Raw genomic sequence first — 19,360 nt, forward strand, 5'->3', positions numbered from 1 at the left:
TGCCCCTGGGGTGAAAAGAGGCCCCGCCCTGAGGGTCACAAGTTTTACATAGACTTATATAGGAAAAAAACTATTTAAAAATGTTCTTGCCTGAAACTGCAAGGCCTAGGCTTTTGATATTAAGTATGTTGCCTTTCCTAGTGTTTCTCTACCAAAATTGTTCAAATTATGTCCCTAGGGTGAAAAGAGGCCCTGCCCTGGGGGTACCAAGTTTAACATAGACTTATATAGGAAAAAAATTAAAGATCTTCTTGTCTGAAAGTTCAAGGCCTAGGCATTTGATATTTGGTGTGTAACATTGCCTTGTGGTCCTCTACCAAAATTTTCAAATTATGCCCCTGGGGTGAAAAGAGGCCCTGCCCGGGGGGTGGGGGGGGGGGGGTGTTTTACATAGACTTATATAGGAAAAAAACTATTTAAAAATGTTCTTGCCTGAAACTGCAAGGCCTAGGCTTTTGATATTAAGTATGTTGCCTTTCCTAGTGTTTCTCTACCAAAATTGTTCAAATTATGTCCCTAGGGTGAAAAGAGGCCCTGCCCTGGGGGTACCAAGTTTAACATAGACTTATATAGGAAAAAAATTAAAGATCTTCTTGTCTGAAAGTTCAAGGCCTAGGCATTTGATATTTGGTGTGTAACATTGCCTGGTGGATCTCTACCAAGTTTGTTCAAATTATGACCCTGGGGTGAAGAGGCCCCACCCTGGGGTCACTTGTTATAATTATGAGTTATATAGGAAAAATACTTGAAAAATTATCAGGTCATATTGCCTAGACTGTTTAATTTTAATTACCTGATGACCCAACCGATAAGGGATCACTTGACTGTGACCTTGACCTACTGACCTACTTTCTTGTTTTTTAAGATACAGCCTTGAAATTTGGATGACATGTACAGTTTTGTACACCAATCACAAAACTGTCTTTCAGTGACCATGAATGTGACCTACTTTCTAATGTTTTAGCATCAGTTTGCCATTTGAAGCATGTGGCTCATATTACTCAGGTGAGCGATTCAGGGTCATCATGACCCTCTTGTTTCCTATTACACCTTAGCAGTGGATGGACTACCCTAGTAGATTGATGATTAATTTGTTTAGTACTCAATTTTCTGGGTTTAATTATTAGTTACAATATAAGTAATTATATGTGCATTCTAAGAAAAAAATAATAATTGCATATAACTCATTAATGGTGTCATCTCTCTTGTTTAGGGTATGGGTTTAATTATTAGTTATAATATAAGTAATTATATGTGCATTCTCTGTTTCCATAATAAGAAAAAAATAATAATTGCATATAACTCATTAATGGTGTCATCTCTCTTGTTTAGGGTCAAGGTCACTTATTTTGATCTAGTGACCTACTTTTTAGCTCACCTGAGCACGAAGTGCTCATGGTGAGGTATTGTGATCACACTGTGTCTGTCGTCCGTGCGTGCGTCCATTGTCAACATTTATGTTTAAACGACATCTCCAAAACCACTGAATGGATTTTGATGAAACTTGGCCATGATATTCATTGGGTGGTCCTCGACCAAAGTTGTTCAAACGTGCTGCCAGAGCTAAAAATAGAAAAGACTTCAAACGACATCTCCTCCTAAATCGATGGTCCGATTTGGGAATAATTTCCTTATATGTATATAGAGGAAACTTTAAAAATCTTCTTGTATGAAACTGTTGTCCGATTTTAGAGTAATTTTGCAGAAATGGTCCTTGTTTGGCCCCTTTACCAAGATTGTTCAAATTATTTTGATTCATCAAAAAACATGGCTGCCAGAGGGCATGGTCACTTTTCCCTATATGTATATAGTGGAAACTTTAAAAATCTTCTTGTGTGAAACTAATGGCCCGATTTTAGAATAATTTCACACAAATGGTCCTTGGGTGACCCTCTACCAAGATTATTCAAATTGTACCGATTCGTCAAAAAACATGGCCGCCAGAGGGCGTGGTCACTTTTCCCTATATGTATATAATGGAAACTTTAAAAATGTTCTTGTATGAAACTGCATGTCCGATTTTAGAATAATTTTAAACAAATGGTCCTTGTGTGACCCTCTACCAAGATTGTTCAAATTATTTTGATTCGACAAAAAACATTGCCACCAGAGGGCGTGGGCACTTTTCCCTATATGTATATAATGGAAACTTTAAAAATCTTTTTGTGTGAAACTGCTGGCCTGATTTTAATAATTTTGCACAAATGGTTAATGTGTGACCCTCTATGAAGATTGCTCAAATTTTTCTGAATCGTCAAAAAACATGGCTGCCAGGGGGTGTGGTCACTTTTCTTCTCTGAATCAATAATAGCTAGAGCCTTGATATTTGGCGTGTGATATCAGATTTGTAATGTCTACCATAATTGTTCAAATTATTGCCCTTGGTTCAAAAATGTGTATGACATGTATATGATATAGCCTAACATAGAAGAAACCTAACTCTGTACTTATACAAACACACTTGAAGCTTTGTACACAGGTTAGCGCTTTAGGGTCAATGACCCTCTTGTTTGTTTTTAACCTACAACATTCAAATTTGGACCACATGTACAGTTTTGAGTGGCTAGATAAACCTTGACATGAGTTGACCTTGATCTTGACCTAGTGACCTACTTTCAAATTTCTGTAGCTACGGCCTTGAAATTGGACCACATGCATAGGTTTGTGTACAGAAATAAACTTTGACCTTGATATTGACCTAGTGACCTACTTTCACATTTTTGAAGGTTCAGGCTTCAAATTTGGACCACATGCATAGTTTTGTGTTCCGATATGAAATTTGACCTTGATTTTGACCTAGTGACCTACTTTCACATTTCTCAAGCTACAGCCTTTAAATTTGGACCACATGCAGTTTTTTGTACCAAAATGAACTTTGACCTTGAGATTGACCTAGTGACCTACTTTCACATTTCTCAAGCTACAGGCTTCAAATTTGGACCACATGCATAGTTTTGTGTTCTGAATTGAAATTTGACCTTGATTTTTAACTAGTACCTACTTTCACAATTCTCAAGCTACAGCCTTCAAATTTGAAGCACATGCGTAGTTTTGTTGCCCGAAATGAACTTTGACCTTGACATTGATCTAGTGACCTACTTTCACATTTCTCAAGCTACAGCTTTCAAATTTGGACCACATGCATGGACCAAATGCACAGTTTTGTGTACCAAAATGAATTTTGACCTTGATTTTGACCTAGTGATATGACATGGATTCTGACATAGTTACCTACTTTTAGGATTTTTAGCTAGTCATTCAAAAATGGCTCAATGGTGGGCTCCAAGATCACTCTGTGATCTCTTGTTTGTACATAAAAATGAGAGATAAACTAATCAGTGAGTTTCTTCCCCCTCTGGTTCATTTTTAGCTCGACTATACAAAGTATATGGAGAGATATCCTACTCAACCCGGTGTCGGCGTCGGCATCCTTCCGCGTCCCCACCTTGGTTAAAGTTTTTTTACACGTTCTCTTCTTATGCCCCCCTTCGAAGAAGGAGGGGTATATTGTTTTGCAGATGTCAGTATGTCTGTCGGTTCGTAGGTATGTAGACCAATCCGTTTCCGGATAATAACTCAAGAACGCTTGGGCCTAGGATCATGAAAGTTGACAGGAGATTGGTCATAACCAGCAGATGACCCCTATTGATTTTGAGATCAGTAGGTCAAAGTCAAGGTCACAGTGACCTAGAACAGTTAAATGGTTTTCGGATGATAACTCAAGAATGCTTTAGCCTAGGATCATGAAAGTTGACAGAGAGATTGGTCATGTCCAGCAGATGACCCTTATTGATTTTAAAGTCAGTAGGTCAGAGGTCAAGGTCAAAGTGACCCTGAACAGTTAAACAGTTTCTGAATGATAACTCAAGAACGCTTGGGCTTAGGATCATGAAAATTGGTGGGGAGGTTGATCATGACCAGCAGATGACCCCTATTGATTTTGAGGTCAGTAGGTCAAAGGTGAAGGTCACAGTGACCCAGAACAGTTTTATGGTTTCCGGACGATAACTTGAGAATGCTTGGGCCTAGAATAATGAAACTTGATAGGGAGGTTGATCATGATCAGCAGATGACCCTTATTGATGTTGAGGTCAGTAGGTCTAAGGTCTAGGTCACAGTGACCCAGAACAGTTAGACGGTTTCTGGATGATAACTCAAGAACGCTTGGGCCTAGGATCATGAAACTTAATAGGGAGGTTGATCATGACCAGCAGATGACCTCTATTTAATTTAAGGCCAATAAGTCAAAGGTCAAAGTCACATTTACCCAGAACAGTAGAACTTTTGTAAACAATGACCAAATAATTTTGTTCCTTGTGCAATTACTGAATGCATCAAGGGGGGCATTTCCTGTTCTACGAGCTCTTGTTTCTCCTTATCTCTGTAATTACTTGATGGATTTGTTTCAAACCTAAAATAGTTATTCCTCATCATCACCCACATCATATGGCACAAGGGCCATAACTCTCACACCAATAATTCATATTAGAATTATACCCCCTTTTTATGCCCCCGAAGGGAGGCATATAGTTTTTGAACCGTCTGTCGGTCTGTCGGTCTGTCAGTCTGTCAGTCTGTCCGCAATTTTCGTGTCCGGTCCATATCTTTGTCAACGATGGATGGATTTTCAAATAACTTGGCATGAATGTGTACCACAGTAAGACGACGTGTCACGCGCAAGACCCAGGTCCGTAGCTCAAAGGTCAAGGTCACACTTAGACATTAAAGGATAGTGCATTGATGGGCGTGTCCGGTCCATATCTTTGTCATTGATGGATGGATTTTCAAATAACTTGGCATGAATGTGTACCCCAGTAAGACGACACGTCACACGCAAGACCCAGGTCCGTAGCTCAAAGGTCAAGGTCACACTTAGACTTTAAAGGATAGTGCATTGATGGGCATGTCCGGTCCATATCTTTGTCAACCATGGATGGATTTTCAAATAACTTGGCATGAATGTGTACCACAGTAAGACGACGTGTCGCGCACAAGACCCAGGTCCGTAGCTCAAAGGTCAAGGTCACACTTAGACGTTAAAGGTCATTTTTCATGATAGTGCATTGATGGGCGTGTCCGGTCCATATCTTTGTCATTCATGCATGGATTTTAAAATAACTACGCATGAATGTGTGACACAGTAAGACGACGTGTCGCGCGCAAGACCCAGCTCTGTAGGTCAAAGGTCCTAAACTCTAACATCGGCCATAACTACTCATTCAAAGTGCCATCGGGGGCATATGTCATCCTATGGAGACAGCTCTTGTTACTTAGAATTTCAGGTTAAAGTTTTGATGCACTTTTACTCTATCTTAATTATTACTAAATGGATTTGATTCAAACTGAAAGTAGTTATTCTGCATCATCTGCCACATCATATGACACAAGGTCCATAACTCTGGTACCAATATTTAATGAATTAATCCCCCACTTTTACTTAGAATTTCAGGTTAAAAGTTTTGATGCACTTTCACTCTTTCTAAGTTATTACTAAATGGATTTGATTCAAACTTAAAACAGTTGTTCAACATTATCCCTCACATCATATGGCACAAGAGCCATAACTCTTGCACCAATATTTGATGAATTATCTCCCCTTTTTACTTAGAATTTCAGTTTAATGTTTTTCACTCTATCTCAGTTATTGCCCCATGTGGTTTTGGGACGATCTGTGTATGAAAAGAATTGGAACCACTGCCTTACCCTTGCATGATCCTAAGAGGCGACTTATAGGGTCTTAACACTTGGTTTTGCTGTAACTCTGTGATTCCAGCAGGTATGCAAATTTTGACTCCATACCTCATGTTTATATTTCGATGTAAATGAGATGTGAAACCAAAATTTGTAGTCCTGTTTGGCGCCATATAACCTATACTGTGTTGGTGCCCCGTAAACCCCCCCCCACCTCCCCCCCCAAAAAAATAAATAAACTATCTCAGTTATTACTAAATGGATTTGATTCAAACTTAAAATAGTTGTTCCGCCTTATCACCCACATCATATGACACAAGGTGCATAACTCTGGCACCATTTTTTCATGAATTATGCCCCCTTTTACTTAGAATTTAGGGTTAATTTTAGGGATGGCAACGAATACTATTTTTGGTATTCGAATATTCGGTCAGCCTTCCGAACGAATATTCGAATATTCGGTCATCAACTGATCAACAATTCAACTCAAAATCCTACGTGCTTATCCAGCCCCATCAATGATATGCATTAATTCGTATTTTATTTACACTGAAAGTAATTCAAACACTGACGAATTAAAACTGACAAATCGTTCTCGTCGCTTGTTACATATTTTGGAGAATAAAATATTCGTTATTTGCCTTCATAGACATATTATTTATTCCTTACAGGGACAAAGCCCCCGCGTAAGTGAGGTCTTTCAACACATATTACATGTAACCGACTTTTTATTGGATGGTCGCGTGAAATACCTCAAAATGGCAGGAGACACTGCTGGCATTTTGAGAAAAGATATTCACTGCGGGGTAGGGGAGTCTCAGATAAGGGTAAAATACAGAAAAAGAAATATTTGGCTTAACTTTACATCTCTATATGAAAATTGAGAAATGATTTTTTATTAAAAAAGTTAACCATACGAGATGCATTTATTCGTAATTTCAGTCTGATAATCCGACTTACGTAAAAAAAGAATATATGCATCTGATTTAACTTGATTTCTACACTTTTCGGCATTTTTCGTTTACTCAAACACATCAATTATCGATTTTGATTGAAATCCGAGTGTTTATTTCAAGTGATGCCTGATCAATTTTAATTGCACGCGGTTCGCAAGTACTGAAAACAAGGCGAGTTGTAATGGATTTACAGCAGTTTGTGCCCATTAAAATTTTCTAAAGGTAGGCAATTTGTGATATTAAATACGGGATACTCTGTCATCACTATAGTGATATACAATATCGACACACTACAAAATGACACGTCTGACAACGACAGAAGCCATTTTCGCGCGAACTAACAATGAAAACAGATTTGGGCAAATAAGATAAACGAAAATTTTTTGTTTTTTCATTTGACTTTTATTTTTCATGATTTTATTTTTTTATCCCGAATATTCGAATAGTGAAACGGTATTCGAATATTCGTGTAATCAACGAATATACGAATATTCGTTGCCATCCCTAGTTAATTTTGATGCATTTTCACTGTATCTTAGTAATTACTAAATGGATTTAATTCAAACTTGTAGTAGTTGTTCCACATCATCACCCACAGCATATGACACAAGGTATACATCTCTTGCACCAATATTTTATGAATTTTGCCCCCTTTTTGCTTAGAATTATTAGCTCACCTGTCACAAAGTGACAAGGTGAGCTTTTGTGATTGCGCGGTGTCTGTCGTCCATCGTCCGTCCGTGCGTGCGTCCGTGCGTGCGTGCGTCCGTAAACTTTTGCTTGTGACCACTCTTGAAGTCACATTTTTCATGGGATCTTTGTGAAAGTTGGTCAGAATGTTCATCTTGATGATATCTAGGTCAAGTTCGAAACTGGGTCACATGCCTTCAAAAACTAGGTCAGTAGGTCTAAAAATAGAAAAACCTTGTGACCTCTCTAGAGGCCATATATTTCTCAAGATCTTCATGAAAATTGGTCAGAACGTTCACCTTGATGATATCTAGGTCAAGTTCGAAACTGGGTCACGTGCCTTCAAAAACTAGGTCAGTAGGTCAAATAATAGAAAAACCTTGTGACCTCTCTAAAGGCCATATTTTTCATGGGATCTGTATGAAAGTTGGTCAGAATGTTCATCTTGATGATATCTAGGTCAAGTTTGAAACTGGGTCACTTGCGGTCAAAAACTAGGTCAGTAGATCTAAAAATAGAAAAACGCTGTGACCTCTCTAGAGGCCATATATTTCATGAGATCTTCATGAAAATTGGTCAGAATGTTCACCTTGATGATATCTAGGTCTAGTTCGAAAGTGGGTCACGTGCCGAAAAAAACTAGGTTAGTAGGTCAAATAATAGAAAAACCTTGTGACCTCTCTAGAGGCCATATTTTTCATGGGATCTGTATGAAAGTTGGTCTGAATGTTCATCTTGATGATATCTAGGTCAAGTTCAAAAGTGGGTCACGTGCTGTCAAAAACTAGGTCAGTAGGTCAAATAATAGAAAAACCTTGTGACCTCTCTAAAGACCATATTTTTCATGGGATCTGTATGAAAATTGGTCTGAATGTTCATCTTGATGATATCTAGGTCAGGTTCGAAACAGGGTCATGTGCGGTCAAAAACTAGGTCAGTAGGTCTAAAAATAGCAAAACCTTGTGACCTCTCTAGAGGCCATACTTGTGAATGGATCTCCATAAAAATTGGTCAGAATGTTCACCTTGATGATATCTAGGTCAGTTTTGCAACTGGGTTATGTGCCATCAAAAACTGGGTCAGTAGGTCAAATAATAAAAAAACCTTGTGACCTCTCTAGAGGCCATACTTTTCATGGGATCTGTATGAAAGTTGGTCTGAATGTTCATCTTGATGATATCTAGGTTAAATTTGAAACTGGGTCAACTGCGGTCAAAAATTAGGTCAGTAGGTCTAAAATTATTAAAATTTTTTGACCTCTCTAGAGGCCATATTTTTCAATGGCTCTTCATGAAAATTGATCTGAATGTTCACCTTGATGATATCTAGGTCAGTTTCGAAACTGGGTCACGTGTGGTCAAAAACTAGGCCAGTAGGTATAAAAATAGAAAAACCTTGTGACCTCGCTAGAGGTCATATTTTTTATGAGATCTTCATGAAAATTAGTGAGAATGTTCACCTTGATGATATCTAGGTAAAGTTCAAAAGAGGGTCACGTACCTTCGATATTAGGTCAATAGGTCAAATAATAGAAAAAGCTTGTGACCTCTCTAGAGACCATATTTTTCAATGGATCTTCATGAAAATTGGTCAGAATTTTTATCTTGATAATATCTAGGTCAAGTTCAAAACTGGGTCACATGAGCTCAAAAACTAGGTCACTATGTCAAATAATAGAAAAAACAACATCATACTCAAAACTGGGTCATGTGGGAAGAGGTGAGCGATTCAGGACCATCATGGTCCTCTTGTACTTATTTAGTGTTTAGATACACTAAAAAATATCTTTATCTCTCTTATAACTTAATATTTTTGACACAGACTCAAGCTATTGTGCAATATCTTCATCCACCATTGGAGTCATTAAACACTCGTGACAGCTCCAGCTTCCTCAGATGTGCCCAGTTTCACTATCCAGCTTCGAAATAGTCGAACGCGCTGTCTCCTGTGACAGCTCTTGTTCCTCCTTGTTTTTACCTAACCTGAACTGTGTTCAGGGTGAGCTATTAGTATAGTTGGATGGTCAGTCATCCTGCCGCAACATTTTAACTTGTAAACACATCTTCTCTTAAACAACTGGTTAGAATTACCATACTTAATCAGTAATGTCCTAATATTGTTATGGGGTGAAAATACTTCAGGCATGACTTGGAATCAAACCCGGGACCTCTCACACCGAAGGTGGACACTACTACGTCGCTATAAAAGCTAGCTCAATAGCAAGGGAGTATAAGTGCACCCTTATCCTCTACCCTACTACAGTATGGACCTCTATCAAGTTTGTTCAAATGGTTTACCTTGGCCCCTTTTAGGGGCTGCCAGAGCTAAAAAAGGAAAATCCTTTAAAGAACTTCTCAAGAACTGCTTGATAGATATTCATCAAACTTGGTGTGTACACTGTGTAGCATCTTATTAGTCCTCTCCCAATTTTGTTCAAATGTTAAATGAATTGCTTGATGGATCTTCATTAAACCTGGTCTGAAGCATCATTATAAAGTCCTTTCTCAAAGTTGTTCAATTGGGGCACTTGAACCTTTTTAGGGGCAGGTAGAGTTAAAATTAGAAATGTTTTAAACAACTTCTTCTCATGAACCGCTAGATGGATCTTCATCAGACTTGGCCTGTCACATCATTTTAAGGTCCTCTCCAAATTTTGCTCAAATGGGGACAGTAAGTACCTTTAAGGGGCCACTTGGGCTTAAAATAAAGATACCTTTTAATTACTTCTCTTCTTGATAGATCTTCATCAAACTTTGTTTGTAGCATCATTGTAAGGCCGTCTCCCAGATTTGTTCAGTGTTGTTGTTTTGGGCTGCGAAAGTTTAAAATAGAAAAAAGCTTTTAATGACTTCTTCTGATGAACTGTTGGCTGGATCTTCAACAGAATTGGCCTGTAGCATCATTGAAAGGTCGTCTCCCAAATTTGTCTTTGGCTCCGTAAGGACCGTTAGAGCTATAAATAAAAAACCTGTATATGACTATTTCTCATGAACCGCCTGATGGGTCTTCTTCAAACTTGTTTTGTAGTATCATTGTAATGGTTCTGCTTGGTCCCTTTTTTGGGAGACGCCCAAATTAAAATTAGAAAAAAAATTGAAACAACTTCTTATCATGAAGTTTGTTCTTATGGTTTTGTATTTTTGGTGCCTAACAACAAAACATAAAAGAAAATAATTTTTATGTCCCCGAAGGGAGGCATATAGTTTTTGAACCGTCTGTCGGTCTGTCAGTCTGTCCGCAATTTTCGTGTCCGGTCCATATCTTTGTCATCGATGGATGGATTTTCAAATAACTTGGCATGAATGTGTACCACAGTAAGACGACGTGTCACGCGCAAGACCCAGGTCCGTAGCTCAAAGGTCAAGGTCACACTTAGACGTTAAAGGTCATTTTTCATGATAGTGCATTCGTGTCCGGTCCATATCTTTGTCATCCATGGATGGATTTTCAAATAACTTGGCATGAATGTGTACCACAGTAAGACGATGTGTCGCGCGCAAGACCCAGGTCCGTAGCTCGAAGGTCAAGGTCACACTTAGACGTTAAAGGTCAGTTTTCATGATAGTGCATTCGTGTCCGGTCCATATCTTTGTCATCCATGGATGGATTTTCAAATAACTTGGCATGAATGTGTACCACAGTAAGACGACGTGTCTTGTGCAAGACCCAGGTCCGTAGCTCAAAGGTCAAGGTCACACTTAGACGTTAAAGGTCATATTTCATGATAGTGCATTGATGGGCGTGTCCGGTCCATATCTTTGTCATTCATGCATGGATTTTAAAATTATTGGGCATGAATGTGTACCACAGTAAGACGACGTGTCGCGCGCAAGACCCAAGTCTGTAGGTCAAAGGTCCTAAACTCTAACATCGGCCATAACTATTCATTCAAAGTGCCATCGGGAGCATGTGTCATCCTATGGAGACAGCTCTTGTTTTTAATGAACTGCTCAAATGATTTTCACCAAACATAGTTAGAAACAAGGTCAGATGGTCAAGGTTCTCTTCAGTTGAGCAACATAGGCCCATTTGAGCTTTTTGTTTTTCTCATCCTAGTTTCTGTGCATGAATAGAAGAGATGGCTTTTTTCTGCTCCATGCTAGTTCCGCCAACTTAATTCCTGTAAAAAAAGTTGGAAAAATTAACCTTTTAGCTTTTAGCTCACCTGCAAGAGCTTAAAATAGAAATACCTTTTAAACAACTTCACATGAACTGCTTAATGGATCTTCTTTGAACTTGGTTTCTTGGTTAGGCCTGTTCCCGAATTTGTTTAAATGAGGACATATGGGTTGAAGGGGCTTTTAGAGCTAAGATTAGAAATACCTTACGCAACTTCTTCTCATGATCTTCATCAAATTAGGTCTGTAGCATCCTTGTAAGGTTCTCTTTCAAACTTGTTCAAAAAGGAGATTTGGCCCCCTTTTAGGGACCACTAGGGCTAAATATAAAATGCCATTAAACAACTTTTCATGAACCGCTGCATGCAGATAACCATTATAAAAAGACCTTCCAAAACACCCTCAGCTTGCTGCAATTGTCTGTGTATATTTTTTCCCCCATTTTGATGCATATAGTGTTTGAACTATTTGTCATTTGTCAAATTAATTTATGTAATTAAGTAATACTGCCTCTGTAACTTTCTGCAAGATTTCGTGGAAAACAGGCTTGATATGTCTGTTGTTTTCCATCATTGAACATGAAACTGAAATAATGTTCGGAGAAATACCACTTTACTGGTTACAACTTTGCGTTATTCATGGCAACACTTTAAAAGTTAACACTTTCTATTTTCTGTGGGAAATAAATACACATTATCATAAGACACTTCTGTTGACCAATTTGTTTGTCAGGTAAGCGAAGCTTATATATATGCAATTATGTAAATGTAGAATCTGGGAGATGGTCTCTTAATTGAATGTGACTGACTGAACATATTTCACTCAGACCATTGATGCCTGCAGTTCATTCTGTTGTGTTTTACCATTGCATGAAAACTGTTCATGTGAATTCAGAAGAATAAAAGAATGAAATATATTCAGATATCTGATCTGAAATTTACTATTTTAGGGTGCTTTACAATGAAGATGTTAAAAAGTCAAAGAAAAGGAAGAAATCTGAGGAAAATAGTGAAGATGAGGAATATTATGAGAGGTTGCCACGGAAAGTGTTTTCAGCTGATGGCAAAAAAAAGATGATCCTTCCAATCAAAACTATCCATGGTATTGTTCCACAGATGGTAGACAATGGTAATGCCAGCCTTAAAAATATTTTTGTTTCCTTCCCTTGTCCTTTAACAATGAGTTGCCAGTTTGTGTCGAACTTTTTTCAGCTCATCTGAACTTTGTTCAGGGTGAGCTAGTAGTAAAGGTGGATGTTTCGGTCATCCATTGTTCATCATCATGCATCAGCATTTTTTCTTAACTATCTTCTCTTTTGAAACTATAGGTCCAAATTACCTTGAACTTGGTCAGTAGCATCCTGGCATGGATATCTGTAAAGTATGTTTGAATGGTTCAGCAGGCTGCCAGAGCTTAAATTAGAAAAAACCTTCGACTACTTCTTAGGAACCACTTGATGGATCTTCATCAAACTTGGTTTTTTAGCATCCTTATAAGGTTCAGTCTCAGTTATTTACTGTCGAGCCCGCTTGCGGAAGCGAAGACATAGTTGTCCAAATGGCTGTTCGGTGTATGTGCGTGTGTGCGTCCGTGCGTGCTTCCATCCGGATTTGTTTATCCGGACCATAACTTTGACATGCATGGATCAATCTCGTTTATATTTGGCATGATTGTTAACTTCAGTGAGATGGAGTGTCATGCACAAACCGCAGGTTTCTATCTCAAAGGTCAAGGCCACACTTAGAGGTCAAAGGTTAAATTCAATAATGACTTTGTCCGGACCATAACTTTGACATGCATGGAGAAATCTCGTTTGTATTTGGCATGATTGTTAACCTCAGTGAGACGGAGTGTCATGCACAAACCGCAGGTTTCTATCTCAAAGGTCAAGGTCACACTTAGAGGTCAAAGGTTAAATTCAATAATGACTGTCCGGACCATAACTGACATGCATGGAGCAATCTCGTTTATATTTGGCATGATTGTTAACCTCAGTGAGATGGAGTGTCGTGCACAAACTGCAGGTTTCTATCTCAAAGGTCAAGGTCACACTTAGAGGTCAAAGGTTAAATTCAATAATGACTTTGTCTGGACCATAACTTTGACATGCTTGGAGCAATCACGTTTGTATTTGGCATGATTGTTAACCTCAGTAAGACGGAGTGTCATGCGCAAACTGCAGGTTCCTATCTCAAAGGTCAAGGTCACACTTGGAGGTCAAAGGTTAAATTCAATAATGACTGTCCGGAGCATTTCTTCTTCATGCTCGGAGGGATTTTGATGTAACTTGGCACAAATGTTCACAACCATGTGACGGTGTGTCATGCGCAAGAACCAGGACCCTAGGTCTAAGGTCAAGGTCACACTTAGAGGTCAAAGGTCAGATGCAAGAATGACTTTGTCCAGAGCATTTCTTTTTCATGCATGGAGGGATTTTGATGTAACTTAGCACTATTGTTCACCATCATGAGAATTACTTCCCTTTGTTGTTACTATAAATAGCTTATATTGTAATTTTTTTGTTACTGGTCATAGGGAAAAATCAAGACCACTTTTCTGTAGTATAATATTTTGAGGTGTATTTTGACCTATCTCTACTGGTAAGGATTTTTGTGTGGACTTAGATTTTTTTAAAGATTAACTTCCCTGTGTTAATCCCCCCCCCCCCCCCCCCCCCGTCCGGTCCATATCTCCTAAACCCCTTGAAGGATTTTCATGAAACTTGGGTCAAATGATCACCTCATCATGACGATGTGCAGAACCCATGAGTCAGCCTTGTCGGTTCAAGGTCAAGGTCACAACTCAAGGTCAAAGGTTTGAGCCTGCCATTTTGTGTCCGCTCTAAATCTCATAAACCCCTTGAAGGAATTTTATAAAACTTGGGTCAAATGATCACCTCATCAAGACGATGTGCAGAACCCATGAGTCAGCCATGCCGGCTCAAGGTCAAGGTCACAACTTAGGGTCGAAGGTTTTGAGCCTTCCATTTTGTGTCCGCTCTATATCTTCTAAACTCCTTGAAGGATTTTCATGAAACTTGGGTCAAATGATCACCTCATCAAGACGATGTGCAGAACCCATGAGTCAGTCATGCCGGCTCAAGGTCAAGGTCACAACTTAGGGTCAAAGGTTTGAGCCTTCCATTTTGTGTCCGCTCTATATCTCCTAAACTCCTTGAAGGATTTTCATCAAACTTGGGTCAAACGATCACCTCATCAAGGCGATGTGCAGAAATTATGCGTCAGCCATGTCGGCTCAAGGTCAAGGTCACAACTGAAGGTTTGAGCCTTCCATTTCGTGTCCGCTCTATATCTCCTAAACCCCTTGAAGGAATTTTATATAACTTGGGTAAAATGATTATCTCATCAAAACGATGTACAGAAATTATGAGTCAACCATGCCAGCTCAAGGTCAAGGTCACAACTAAGGGTCGAAGGTTTGAGCCTTCCATTTTGTGTCCACTTTGTATCTCCTAAACCCCTTGAAGGATTTTCATCAAACTTGGGTCAAATGATCACCTCATCAAGAACTCATGAGTCAACCATGTCAACTCTAGGTCAAGGTCACAACTGAAGGTCAAAGGTTTCAGCTCTGTATCTCCTAAACCCCTTGAAGGATTTTCATGAAACTTGGGTCAAATAATCACCTCATCAAGACATTGTGCAGAATTCATGAGTCAGCCATGTCAGTTCAAGGTCAAGGTCACAGCTAAAATCAAAGGTTTACCCTTTCACTATCCATAGCAGTGGTGGGGGATTTAGCTGTCTTTCAGACTGCCTTGTTGTTACTATAAATAACATATATTATAACATTTTGCAATCATTTTTTATTTGGCATAATGTTTGCCTCAATGAGACAGTGCAACTCCTAGTCCTTTTGACAGCTGGCGGGCTCGCAATGTTGCCCGTGGGCATCTAGTGCTTCCAATATGTTTCCCTTGTGTTGCCGCTTCGTCCGTCCATCCATCGCTTATTCTTGTCTGGAGTATTTCTCAGCAACCACTAGTTGGAATTTAGCAAAACTTCATAGGAAGCTTCGCTATCAAGAGGAGATGCGCATATTATCTTCATGTTCCAGTCGGATGATTTTTCACAGCAGTATACTGTAGTACAATTCTTGTCTGGAGTATTTCTCAGCAACAACTGGTTGGAATTTAGGCATACTTCATAGGAATGTTTATCATTAAGAGGAGATGCACATGTTTTCTTCATATTTGTGTCGTTTGATTTTTCTCTGAGTTATTGCTCTTTGATTATTCAACAGTAGTATACTGTAGTACAATTCTTGTTCAAAGTGTTTCTCAGCAATCACTTGTTGGAATTTAGGGAAATTTTCTTCGTGATTTGTTTGGATAATTTGTATATCCCCACAAACGAACTTTTGGTGGGGGGGGGATAGTATATAGGAGTGAGCTTTTCAGTCGGTCTGTTGGTTTTTGTCTGGCCGGCTTGCAGAAGAGAAGACATAGTTGTCCAAATGGCTGGTCGGTGTTTGTGCGTGCGTGCGTGGATGCGTCAGTGCGTGCGTGCGTCCGGATTTGTTTGTCCAGACCATACTTTTGACATGCATGGAGCAATCTTGTTTATATTTGGCATGAAAGTTAACCTCAGTGAGACAGAGTGTCAAACCCTATCTTAAAGGTCAAGGTCATGGAGGTCAAATGTCATGTCAGATCTTGTCCGGCCCATAACTTTGACATACATTGAGGAATCTTGTTTATATTTTGCATGAATGTTTAACTCAGTGAGACTGACTCAATTTCAAAGGTCAAGGTCAAAGTTAGGGGTCAAAGGTGGGGCTCAACATGCTGCCTGTGGGCATCTAGTCATGGTTTCCGGACAATAACTCATGAAAGGCTCGACAGATTTAAATATTTTTTGGTACACAGGTGTAACATCATAATATACAGGTCAAGTTTGACCTTGGCTACAAACCTCCATTTTTAGCTCGACTATACGGAGTATATGGAGAGCTACCCTACTCACCCCGGCGTCGGCCGCGTCCACAAGTCTTTCCGCATCCCCACCTTGGTTAAAGTTTTTTTTACACTTTCTCTTGTTTTCTCCTTATCTCTGTAATTACATGATGGATTTGCTTTAAGCTTTAAATAGTTATTCCTCATCATCACCCACATCATATGGCTTAAGGGCCATAACTCCCACACTAATATTTCATGAATTATCCCCCCTTTTTACTTAGAATTTCAGGTTCAAGTTTTGGTGCACTTTCACTCTGTCTCAGTTATTACTATATGGATTTGATTCAAATTTAAAATAGTTCTTCCACATCATCACCCACATCATATGACACAAGGTCCATAACTCTGGCACCATTTTTAGCTCACATGTCACAAAGTGACAAGGTGAGCTTTTGTGATCACGCAGTGTCCGTCGTCCGTGTGTGCGTGCGTCCGTCCGTAAACTTTCGCTTGTGACCACTCTAGAGGTCACATTTTTCATGGGATCTTTATGAAAGTTGGTCTGAATGATCATCTTGATGATATCTAGGTCAAGTTTGAAACTGGGTCACATGCAGTCCAAAACTAGGTCAGTAGGTCTAAAAATAGAAAAACCTTGTGACCTCTCTAGAGGCCATACTTTTCAATGGATCTTCATGAAAATTAGTCAGAATGTTCATCTTGATGATATCTAGGTCAAGTTCGAAACTGGGTCACGTGCTGTTAAAAACTAGGTCAGTAGGTCAAATGATAAAAAAACCTTGTGACCTCTATAGACCATATTTTTCATGGGATCTGTATGAAAATTGGTCTGAATGTTCATCTTGATGATATCTAGGTCAAGTTCGAAACTGGGTCAACTGCGGTAAAAAACTAGGTCAGTAGTTTTAAAAATAGAAAAACCTTGTGACCTCTCTGGAGGCCATACTTTTCAATGGATCTTCATGAAAATTGGTCAGAATATTCACCTTGATGATATCTAGGTCAGGTTTGAAGCTCGGCCACGTGCCATCTAAAACTAGGTCAGTAGGTCAAATAATAAGAAAACCTTGATACCACTCTAGAGGTCACATTTTTCATGGGATCTTTATGAAAGTTGGTCTGAATGTTCATCTTGATGATATCTAGGTCAAGTTCGAAACTGGGTCACATGCTGTCAAAAACTAGGTCAGTAGGTCAAATGATAAAAAAACCTTGTGACCTCTCTATAGGCCATATTTTTCATGGGATCTGTATGAAAGTTGGTCTGAATGTTCATCTTGATGATATCTTGATCAGATTTGAAACTAGGTCAACTGTGGTCAAAAACTAGGTCATTAGGTCTCAAAGTAGAAAAACCTTGTGACCTCTCTAGAGGCCATATTTTTCATGAGATATTCATGAAAATTGGTGAGAATGTTCACCTTGATGATATTTAGATCAAGTTCAAAACTGGGTCATGTGTCTTCAAAAACTAGGTCATTAGGTCAAATAATAGAAAAACCTTGTGACCTCTCTAGAGGCCATATTTTTCAATGGATCTTTATGAAAATTGGTCAGAATTTTTATCTTGATGATATCTAGTTCAAGTTCAAAACTGGGTCACATGAGCTCAAAAACTAGGTCACTATGTCAAATAATAGAAAAAACTATGTCATACTTAGTTCAAAACTGGGTCATGTGGGGACAGGTGAGCGATTCAGGACCATCATGGTCCTCTTGTTTCATAAATTATCCCCACTTTTACTTAGAATTTCAGGTGAAAGTTCTGATGCACTTTCACTCTATCTCAGTTATTACTAAATGGATTTGATTCAAACTTAAAATAATTGTTCAACATCATCACTCACATCATATAACACAAGAGCCATAACTCTTGCACCAATATTTGATGAATTATCTCCCCTTTTTACTGAGAATTTTAGGTTAAAGATTTGATACACTTTCACTCTATCTCAGTTATTATCCCCCAGGGGGGTATTGAAATGGCGTTGTCCGTCCGTCAGTCAGTCCATCCGCAGTCATTTCTCAGTAACTACCTGGTAGAATTTCATGAAATTTGAAATAAACATGAACCAACATACTGCGATGATGCCCGTCAAGTTTTTTTTCGGATTGGTTAATTTCCCTTAGAGTTATTGCCCTTGATTTAATGAAAAATACACGTCCGCAGCCATTTCTCAGTAACTAGCAGGTAAAATTTCATCAAACCTTTAACAGATATGAACCACGATACTGCGATGATGCCCTTAAAGTTTTTTTTTGATTGGTCAATTTCCCTTAGAGTTATTGCCCTTGATTTAATGGAAAATGCACAAAAATGTCCGTTCGCAGCCATTTCTCAGTAACTAGCAGGTAGAATTTCATCAACTTAAAATAAACATGAGCCAACATACTGCAATGATGCCCGTGAAGTTTATTTTTGGATTGGTCAATTTCCCTTAGATTTATTGCCCTTGATTTAATGAAAAATACACATCTGCAGCCATTTCTCAGTAACAAGTTTGTAGAAATTCATGAAACTTGAATTAAATATGAACCAACATACTTTGATGATGCCTGTCTTTTTCTTATTTTATTGGTCAATTTTCCATACAGTTATTTCCCTTTAATTGTTTAAAAATCCACAGATTTGTACATAACAAACCAACCAATTGGAAGAATTTCATTAAACTTCTTTCATTCTTTTCCATGAACATTTATTATAAACATGTGAAGTTGTGTACCCACACCTGGTCGCAACCTTGCCTTGGTCACACCACCTCCCCCTCCTAACCCCCTCCCCCTCCCAACCCCCACCCCCTCCCCGCACACCCAAATTTTGTTTTCATTCCTTTTTAGCTCACCTGAGCAATGCTCAGGTGACTTTTTCTGATCGCTCGATGTCCGGCGTCTGTCGTCTGTCGTCCGTCAACATTTAGCTTGTGTATGTGATAGAGGCTGTGTTTTTCAACTGATCTTCATGAAAT

General features: G+C 38.9%; 1 protein-coding gene across 1 annotated transcript in view; it reads left to right on the forward strand.

Moving 5' to 3' along the window:
- Window positions 1-19,360, forward strand: part of LOC123547002 (nucleolar complex protein 3 homolog) — a 323,445-nt gene that overhangs the window by 12,902 nt on the left and 291,183 nt on the right. The window contains exon 3 of the mRNA XM_053551318.1: window positions 12,405-12,583. Within this exon, the coding sequence (XP_053407293.1) occupies window positions 12,405-12,583 (179 nt within the window). The remainder of the gene's footprint in view (window positions 1-12,404; window positions 12,584-19,360) is intronic.

The sequence above is a fragment of the Mercenaria mercenaria genome, chromosome 9 (assembly GCF_021730395.1).
Source record: "Mercenaria mercenaria strain notata chromosome 9, MADL_Memer_1, whole genome shotgun sequence".
NCBI lineage: Eukaryota > Metazoa > Mollusca > Bivalvia > Venerida > Veneridae > Mercenaria > Mercenaria mercenaria.